Source organism: Strix uralensis, chromosome 3, assembly GCF_047716275.1.
Source record: "Strix uralensis isolate ZFMK-TIS-50842 chromosome 3, bStrUra1, whole genome shotgun sequence".
NCBI lineage: Eukaryota > Metazoa > Chordata > Aves > Strigiformes > Strigidae > Strix > Strix uralensis.
This window is the reverse complement of record NC_133974.1, coordinates 115,149,236-115,159,670: the sequence shown is the minus strand read 5'-3', so window position 1 is coordinate 115,159,670 and position 10,435 is coordinate 115,149,236. Positions and strand designations below refer to the sequence as shown.

The 10,435-nt window shown below is 44.9% G+C and overlaps 1 protein-coding gene across 2 annotated transcripts; it reads right to left on the bottom strand.

Moving 5' to 3' along the window:
* Positions 1–3,178: 3,178 nt before the first annotated feature.
* On the bottom strand, positions 3,179–9,461 carry LOC141941371 (uncharacterized). Of its 2 annotated transcripts, none has more exons than XM_074864004.1 (2): positions 7,523–9,461; positions 3,179–4,708 (listed from the first exon to the last, which is right to left on the bottom strand). In XM_074864004.1, exon 1 carries the CDS (start codon positions 9,409–9,411, stop codon positions 7,906–7,908), a length of 1,506 nt encoding a protein of 501 aa, XP_074720105.1. In that variant the 5' UTR covers positions 9,412–9,461; the 3' UTR covers positions 3,179–4,708; positions 7,523–7,905. The 2 variants fall into 2 exon arrangements, with proteins under 2 accessions (XP_074720105.1, XP_074720106.1); XM_074864005.1 differs by having other exon boundaries at positions 4,652–4,731.
* Positions 9,462–10,435: the final 974 nt, after the last annotated feature.

Below are 10,435 nucleotides of genomic sequence, written 5' to 3'. Positions count from 1 at the left end.
ACACTATCCCTAACACCTAACCCTAACCCTAATCCTAAACACTAACCCTAACCCTAACCCTAACCCTAAACCTAAACCTAACCCTAATTCTAACCCAACCCCTAACCCTAAACCTAACGTCAACCCTAACCCTAACCCTAACCCTAAGACTAAGCCTAACCCTAACCCTAACGCCCTAACCATAACCCTAACACCCTAACCCTAAACTTAACCCTAACCTTAATGCCCTAACCCTAACCCTAACCCTAACCCTAACCTAACCCTAACCCTAATCCTAACCCCAACCCTAACCCTAACCCTAAATCCTAACCCTAACCCAACCACTAACCCTAACCCTAATCCTAACCCTAAACCCTAACCCCAAACCTTACACTAACCTAACCCTAACCCTAAACATAACCCTAACAGTCTAACCCTAACCCTAACCCCAACCCTAAGCCCTATCCCTAACCCTAACGCTAACCATAAACCTAACCCTAATCCTAACCCTAACCCTAAAACTAACCGTAACACCCTAAACCTAAACCTAACCCTAATGCCCTAACCCTAACCATAAACCTAAACCTATCCCTAACCCTAACTCTAACCATAACACTTAAGCCCTAACTCTAACCCGAAACCTAACCTTAACCCTAACTCCGTAAACCTAACCCTAACGCAAACCCTACCCCTAATCCTAACCCTAACCTGAAACATAACGACCTAACCCTAACCCTAACCCTAACACTAACCCTACATCTAAACCTAACCCTAACACTAAATCTAACACTAACCCTAACGCTAACCTTAACCCTAACCCTAAACCCTAACCCCTAACCCTAACCCTAACCCCTAAGCGCTAACCCTAACCCTAACCCTAAACCTAACCCTAACCCTAACCCTAACCCTAATCCGTATCCTAACCCTAACGCCCTAACCCTAAACCTAACACCCTGACCCTAAACTTAACACTAATCCTAAACTTAACGCCCTATCCCTAACCCTAAACCTAACCCTAACCTAACGCCCTAACCATAACCCTAACATCCTAACCCTAAACTTAACCCTAACCCTAACCATAATGCCCTAACCCTAACCATAACCCTAACCCTAACCTAACACTAACCCTAACCCTAATCCTAACCCTAACACTAACCCTAAGCCTAAACCTAACCCTTTAACTAACGCCCTATACCTAACCCTAAACTTGACCCTAATGCCCTAAACCTAACCCTAAAACTAACCGTAGCAGCCTAACACTAACCCTAACCCTAACCCTAAACCTAACGCCCTAACCCTAACACTAACCACAGCAATAACCCTAACGCCCTAAACCTAACCATAACGCCCTAAACCTAACACTAATCCTAACCCTAACCTTAACCCTAACTCCCTAACCCTAACCCTATAACTAAACCTAAACATAAAGTCAACCCTAACCCTAACCCTAACCCTAAACCTAACCCTAAACCTAACGCCCTAGCCCAAACCTAACCCTAACTCTAACCCTAACCTTAACCCTAATCCGAATCCTAACCCTAATGCCCTAACCCTAACCCTAACACCCTAACCCTAAACTTAACCCTAATGCTAAACTTAACGCCCTATCCCTAACCCCAACCCTAACTCTAACCTCACGCTTAACCTAACCCTAACCCTAACGTTAATCCTAACCCTAACCCTAAAACCTAACCCTAACCCTAACCCTAACCTAACCCTAACACTAAACCTAACCCTAACCCTAACCCTAACGCCTAACCCTAACCCCTAACCGTAACCCTAACCCTAACCCTAAACCTAACTATAACCCTAAACCTAACCCTAACCCTAACCCTAAGCCTAACCCTAACGCCCTAACCATAACCCTAACATCCTAACCCTAAACTTAACCCTAACCCTAACATTAATGCCCTAACCCTAACCATAACCCTAACCCTAAGCTAACCCTAACCCTAACCCTAATCCTAACCCTAACACTAACCCTAACACTAAACCTAACCCTTTAACTAACGCCCTATACCTAACCCTAAACTTGACCCTAACACCCTAACCCTAACCCTAAAACTAACTGTACCAGCCTAACACTAACCCTAACCCTAACCCTAACACTAAGCCTAACGCCCTAGCCCAAACCTACCCCTAACCCTAACACTATCCCTAACACCTAACCCTAACCCTAATCCTAAACACTAACCCTAACCCTAACCCTAACCCTAAACCTAAACCTAACCCTAATTCTAACCCAACCCCTAACCCTAAACCTAACGTCAACCCTAACCCTAACCCTAAGACTAAGCCTAACCCTAACCCTAACGCCCTAACCATAACCCTAACACCCTAACCCTAAACTTAACCCTAACCTTAATGCCCTAACCCTAACCCTAACCTAACCCTAACCCTAATCCTAACCCCAACCCTAACCCTAACCCTAAATCCTAACCCTAACCCAACCACTAACCCTAACCCTAATCCTAACCCTAAACCCTAACCCCAAACCTTACACTAACCTAACCCTAACCCTAAACATAACCCTAACAGTCTAACCCTAACCCTAACCCCAACCCTAAGCCCTATCCCTAACCCTAACGCTAACCATAAACCTAACCCTAATCCTAACCCTAACCCTAAAACTAACCGTAACACCCTAAACCTAAACCTAACCCTAACGCCCTAACCTTAACCATAAACCTAAACCTATCCCCAACCCTAACTCTAACCATAACACTTACGCCCTAACTCTAACCCGAAACCTAACCTTAACCCTAACTCCGTAAACCTAACGCTAACGCAAACCCTACCCCTAATCCTAACCCTAACCTGAAACATAACGACCTAACCCTAACCCTAACCCTAACACTAACCCTACATCTAAACCTAACCCTAACACTAAATCTAACACTAACCCTAACGCTAACCTTAACCCTAACCCTAAACCCTAACCCCTAACCCTAACCCTAACCCTAACCCCTAAGCGCTAACCCTAACCCTAACCCTAAACCTAACCCTAACCCTAACCCTAACCCTAATCCGTATCCTAACCCTAACGCCCTAACCCTAAACCTAACACCCTGACCCTAAACTTAACACTAATCCTAAACTTAACGCCCTATCCCTAACCCTAAACCTAACCCTAACCTAACGCCCGAACCATAACCCTAACATCTGTCGCAGTTGAGACGGACACGACAAACATCAGATTGTGTGAAAGCGACCAAAATGGCTGCAAAAGCCCCTTTATTGTTTTAACAAGCTTTTTTATAACCTTCTTCAAAGTAGGTGTTCATACAGGATTGGTTTACTTTAGTAACTAACAGTTCACGATTGGGTGATAGTTTCTCGCCTGAATCGTCAGGACAGTTCTTCTTATCTTAGTTCTCTAATCTTGTTTCCATGGCACTTCTCGGGACTTTCTGGCCTCTCATGGATACACTGGAATTTCTTCAAGGTTAAATTCTTCTTCAGTTAGACTAGAGGCAGACCCGCTGCCTCCCCCGACAATTCCCCCTTTTTGTATTTGTGCTAGAAATATTGCAGAAGCAGTCTTCTGCAGGGCCCTTTGCAGAAGACTGACAAGACATGGCAACATCAAAAGCACAGTCACAATTACCAAGATCATGACCCCCACAGTTTTGACCAGAGATATCAACCATCCAGAAAGTCCCCATCCTTTAAACATCCTTGTAAGCCAATCCAATCCGTCCTCTTCTGTTAGACGCCTCACACCATCCTTCAGCTGCTGTATACTTTTAAAAATAGATTCTGAGTGGTCAGACAAATTCATGCAACACATTCCTTCAAAATCTTCACATCCATGTCCTTGCGCTAAAAGCAAAAAGTCAATTGCAGCCCTGTTCTGTAAAGTAGCATGTCTAACACTATCAACATCAGTTAAAAGGCCACTTAAAGCTAAAGAAGTAGCATTAGTCTGTTTGCTAAGCCAACATCCCAACTTATTCAAAGTCGTTAAGGCATTTGCAACACCAACTCCTGGTGCCAATATGGAGGCCGTTATGATCTGGCCTGGATTCCAGAATTCAACGTTATCTCGACAAGAACTTTCAAACCGATGAACGGTCCTTGGGACTCGCTTATGTTTTCGAGTCATATTCAGAATCATTGACACATTTGGTGTTAATAACGTGAGACGTCCGAGGCTACACGGGCCTCCATTCAGTTTAGATGGGACGCCTCCCCAGGCACGATCTCCACAGATTAGAAACACACCAGGAGGTAATGCAAGAGGAACAGCAAAAGATCGTGAGATGTTAGTCGAAGTATAATTGCACCAAGCAGTTGAATTATGATAAGCAGCATTAGTTGCATTCACATTTTGCCCTCTCCGTGTGGTGTTATAGGAGTAATTAAAAAACACACAAGCATCCATTATAACAGAGCCTAGCAACTCTAGCTCTTGGGGTTCTTGCGTAACCTGTGGAAGGTGACTATATACACCATCCCAATTATCTGTACAATTTTTTGAAGAGTTGCAAAGAGAGAAAGCCTGAAGGGTTTGTGGGATTGGCCATGTGTCTACTGGCACTCCCACCAAACAGGTGGAGAATGGATTTTCCGGGTTCGCAGTAGAAAGGCACAAGGTTTCTTGATGTGTCATATTTGCCAAAGTTACCCAGATATTCTGCTTGGGTTGTGGAACTACCCATCCTTCAGCCTGATGCAGGTTCCAGCACAGGCCGAACACACCGAGCAGGAACCCAGCGAGGGCCGGCATCTGTAGAGACACAAGCATAACCCCTGCCCCAGGTTAATAATTCACATGGTCCACTCCACTGGCCAGTAATTAGATCTCTAACATGCACTTTGATGTCTTTTTGCAAATCCTGTTTTGAAAAAAGAGAAGAGAAATGCTGAAAAAGAGGAGGTAGAGAAGAATTATCCCCGTAATGGAGAAAGTTAAGAACATAAACTGCTTTATCTAAACATGCCTGTGGTGGTTCCCCAATCATTCCCCCTTTTTGTTTTTGAAGCTGCCGCTTCAACGTACTATGTGCACGCTCAACAATTGCTTGTCCTGTTGGGGAATGGGGAATTCCTGTAACATGAGTAACACCCCACAAATTAAAAAATGTTTGAACCTTCTGTGAAATGTATGCTGGGCCATTGTCCGTTTTTATTTGGCGTGGTACCCCAAGCATAGAGAAAGCCTTTTGGAAGTGTCGAACTACATCTTTTCCTGTCTCCCCGTTATGTGCTGTTGCTACTAAGGCATGAGAATAAGTATCAATGGAAACATGAACATACTTCTGTCGGCCAAATTCATTTATGTGAGTAACATCACTTTGCCAAATCTGTAAAGCCTGCATACCTCTGGGGTTAGTACCAAAATACACTGGTGTGTGAGTTCCTTGGCAGTCAGGGCAGGCGGCTACAATAGACCGAGCTTCCGCATGAGACAAGCCGAACTGCCGTCGTAAAGCTCGATATCCTTGGTGAAAAAATTGATGTGATAATACAGCTTGTTGCTTAATGTTAGGAACAGTATTAAGAGCCATAGCGGAAACAAGAGCATCCACTCTGGCATTACCTTCTGTATAAAATCCTGGTAAAGTGGTATGACTACGGATGTGCATGATAAAATAAGGTTCTGTCCGTAGTTGAATACTTTTCCAGAGTTCTAAAAGTACATCAAATAATAATTGATTGTCTGACATGGTCAAAACCACTTTGTCTAGTCTAGAAACTAAGTTAGCTACATACGCTGAGTCAGTTACAATATTTACAGGAACAGAAAAAATAGAAAAAACAACAGCCATTGCACGTAGCTCTACTACTTGTGGAGAACCATTTTGATATACTACTTTGTTGTTCCAGTTGTTGTTTTCATACCATACTACTGCTGCTTTACCTGTTTTTCCTGAGCCATCTGTAAAAACAGTAGGGCCGTTCACTGGTTCTGGGCGGCTTAAATTTTTTTGACCAAATGGTATTTCTCGAGCAAATTTCAGTAGCGGATGTGACGGGAGGTGATATGACACCTGTCCTTGAAAACCCGCCATGGCCGCCTGTAGTTCATAATTATTTGCCAAGCACCATTCAAAATACCAATTTTGAACAGGTAAAACAATCTTAGCTGGGTCACGCCCTGTTAGTTCTGTACATCGTTTTCTGGCTTTTATGATTACATCAGCAATAAGCTCAAACAGTCCAGGAGCAGTTTTTCGTGGTCGGAATGACAGAAACATCCATTCTAGAATGTGCAGTGGGTCATCCCACTCAGAATTCCACTGCACCAAAGCACCAAATGGTACAGTTTTGTCAATTAGTACAAAGAGTTGCACCAATTGAGACAGATCTATTCGAGAAACAAATTTCTCGTGTATAGATCGTTCCACCATGTGAATTACCTTTAATGCTTCCTCAGTTAATACTCTGGGTTCTGTTGGATCATTGGAATTTTTTAATAATTCCAATAAAGGTTGCAGTTGTGAATTGGTCAGTCCGAGATAGGGTCTAATCCAATTCAGAGATCCCATTAACTTCTGTACATCATTAAGGGTTTTAACTTCAAGGTTAAGTTTCACAGGTTGAGGCATTACCTGCCTACCTGTGACTGTTAGTCCTAAATACTTCCAGGGTTCTACTTTCTGCACCTTTTCAGGGGCGATAACTAATCCATAGTGTTGTAATGAATTTCTAGTCACATTCTCCATGTCATTCAACTGCTCCTTGTTGTTTGATGCTAACAGGATGTCATCCATGTAATGGTAACAATAACTGGTAGGGAATCTTTCCCTTACAGGTGACAAAGCTTGTGCCACAAACCATTGACAAATTGTTGGTGAATTTTTCATGCCCTGCGGCAGAACTTTCCATTGATATCTTTTTGCAGGTTCTGCATGATTGACAGAAGGCACAGAGAATGCAAATTTTTCTCTGTCTTGAAAGGCTAATGGTATTGTAAAAAAACAATCCTTGAGATCCATGACAATGATTTCCCAATCTTGAGGGATCATGGCCGGTGAAGGCATGCCTGGTTGTAGAGCCCCCATCGTGGCCATGACAGCATTGATCTGCCGCAGGTCATGCAAAAATCGCCATTTTCCTGATTTCTTTTTTATCACAAACACTGGAGTATTCCAGGGGCTCTGAGAGGGTTCAATGTGTCCAGCGGCTAGCTGTTCTGCCACCAATTCTTGCAGGGCCTTTAATTTCTCCATTGGTAGGGGCCACTGATCCACCCACACAGGGTTATTCGTTAACCAAGTTAAAACAAGCGTGGGTTGCCTAACACCCTGCAGCACAGTGGCCCCCGTTAAAAATCCGTAGTAATCTTCACCCCCCACTGTGACAAGCAATCTCTCCCCCATAGATTGAGGGGAGCTGCTGTCACATATGGTTTAACGACTGCTTGTTGGCCCTCAGGATTGGTGATCAGAATTGCCGTAGCTGCTGTTCTTGCTCGTGCGGAGCCTCCCAGCCCCACTACCCCTGTGTCCACATCCTCTGTTGGCCAGGTGGATGGCCACAGATAGTTAGAAATAATAGTCACATCGGCGCCCGTATCTAGGAGCCCCGCAAGCCTTACTGTAGTCGGTGAATGTCCATGATTTGACAGCGTGCACGTCATATGTGGTCGAGATGATGAGACAGTCTGAGACCAGCACACTTGAGGGGGTCCTGTAGAACCGAAGCCTCCATCGCCTCGCAGTCGCTGTTCTGCTTTTGGGACACAACTCAAAAAAGGAACAAGTTGAGCAAGACGAGTACCTTTTGGAATCGTAACAGGTGGATAAAGGGTCGAAACTAATGCACAAATTTGACCCGTAAAGTCAGCATCAATGACTCCCACATGCACGATTAATCCGTTTAAGGTGCTACTTGATCTTCCTATAAGTAACGCACTCAGTCCTCGTCCTATGGGACCCCTTGCCTCAAGAGGGACCTTAACAATGTCTTTTGTAACTATAGTTATTGTGTCGGCGGTGGATACATCCAACCCTGCTGAGCCAGTAGTTGCGGCTGATAGCTGCTCACAGAGGGGATTTGACCTGCTGTCTGGAGGGGATTTGATGTCCTCGCGCGCCCTCTCGCGCTCTTCTTGTGGTTTCCCTGTATCGGTTGCCCGTTAGCATGAAACTTGGAACGACATTGTTTTGCGAAATGTCCCAATTTCCCACATTTATTGCAATTAGTTCCTGGTGGGACAGTCATGGGCTGCTTGCCTGCCGACCTTCTGTTCGGGCAATTTACTTTCATATGACCGTCTTTACCACATCCAAAGCATTTTCCTGTATTTCGCATGTTCATGGCAGTAGCTAAAGCCGCCATTTTATGTTCCACTGTACCAACCTTTGAACATGCGGCCACCATGTCAGGAATAGAAGGATCTCCTGGTAAAGACTGTATTATCTTTTGGCAGTCCTCATTAGCATTATCCTTTGCTAGCTGTTTGCATAACATTTGTCTTAACGTTTCATCTTCTACCTGTTTCTCCAATGCAGCAGATATTTTTTCTACAAATTGCAAAAAGGGTTCTTTAGGACCTTGCCGGATAGCAATATACTTCTGTTTTGGAGCTGCCATTTCCATGGTTCGCTTTAATGCTGTAATCCCTATGTGTTGTGCCTGTTCAAGGACAATCGGAGGCCACGTAGCTTGCAGCTGAGGGTTACTAAATGGTCCCTCGCCAAGCAAGGCGTCTTCTCCGAGTCCTAACCTCGGATCGTCTTGTGGCAGTCGAGCATTATTTTGTGCAGCTGCTCGTGCCATCTGCCTCCAAGTAGATTGAAACACTTGTAATTGTACTGGCTGAAACAGCACTTGTGCGAGATGTGTAACATCATATGGACACAACAAATCTGTGCTGATTATTCGAATAAGTTGCATCACCTCAGGAGAATTGATTCCAAATTTCTGTGCTTTATTCTGCAAATCCTGCACCACCTTCCAACTGATCGGATTGTGCTCATCATGCTCATTTGTGCCTGCAACAGCTTTATAAACAGGGAATGCACCATAAGCCTCTGCTGCTATATCTACAGGCTTTGGACATGCCGGGGTTGGAGAGTATGGGCTGAGGCGTTCAACCAGATCCCAGTTGCCAGCCTCAGCAGCATACTTTCTAACTCCCTCCCAAAATCGATCAGGGGACCTTGGAATTACAGTTACTGTGGATGGAGGGAGAGTCCATGGCTGGGCTTTCTTCACCATGGGTTTATCTGTGATATGTAGAGTTTGTAAAGCCGTGGTTAAAGCTTCTTCTCCCTCACTTTCATTTTCGCTCTCGCTCTCTGGTTCTGTGTTACCCGCCCTATTTTCCTCCTTGGGGGGGGCTGATGGAATCACCCCTTCTGCTGCTGCGCCGCTAGGGGCCGCCGCTGCACCACTAGGTGGGGGGGGCTCCTCATCGCCCTGCAAAATATTTAATGGTGGAGGAGGAGGAGGTGGGCGAGGGCGCGATCTGCTTTTGCCCATGAGGGGTTTCCTGCCTGCTATTCCTGAGGCTGAGGTATCCACTGCCTTTGTCCCTTTGCCACAGTCCTCCCCGTCATTGTCTCCAGGTCGAATGTCTGTTAGTTTCCCATCAGAGGCCTCACGCTCTATCTTCCATTCCTTTAAGGTTTCACTCAATAAGCGCCATGTGGTTGCCAACTCACATGCCTCTTTTTGTCCTTTAGAGACCTCATCCAATATTTTCAATCCTACTGCTTGCCATGCACTCACACTGAATGCAGTAACTGTTGTGGCTTCAAAGCCTTGCATCTTACTCCATAGCAAAATCTTTTTCAGGCTTTGTTCTGAGGTTTTAACCCCCTTTCTTTTTAATAGGGCTTTCCAGGTAGACAAAATTGTCTCCTCTTCCTTTGTTAATGACTGCCCCATAATTACAGTCCCGTTCCCGGTGGCTCACCTTTTTAGGTGTCGAAGTTCAGGTCCGGACCAGGCAGATTCCCTCTGCTCTCAGCTACACCGGGCTCCGTCTCCACGGCTCTTCCCGCCGCCGTTATACTTCTCCTTTAAATGACCACTTCGCTCTAATCAATCACGTCGCTCTAATCAATCACGTCGCTCTAATCAATCACGTCGGGGTCACCATTTGTCGCAGTTGAGACGGACACGACAAACATCAGATTGTGTGAAAGCAACCAAAATGGCTGCAAAAGCCCCTTTATTGTTTTAACAAGCTTTTTTATAACCTTCTTCAAAGTAGGTGTTCATACAGGATTGGTTTACTTTAGTAACTAACAGTTCACGATTGGGTGATAGTTTCTCGCCTGAATCGTCAGGACAGTTCTTCTTATCTTAGTTCTCTAATCTTGTTTCCATGGCACTTCTCGGGACTTTCTGGCCTCTCATGGATACACTGGAATTTCTTCAAGGTTAAATTCTTCTTCAGTTAGACTAGAGGCAGACCCGCTGCCTCCCCCGACAAACATCCTAACCCTAAACTTAACCCTAACCCTAACCATAATGCCCTAACCCTAACCATAACCCTAAC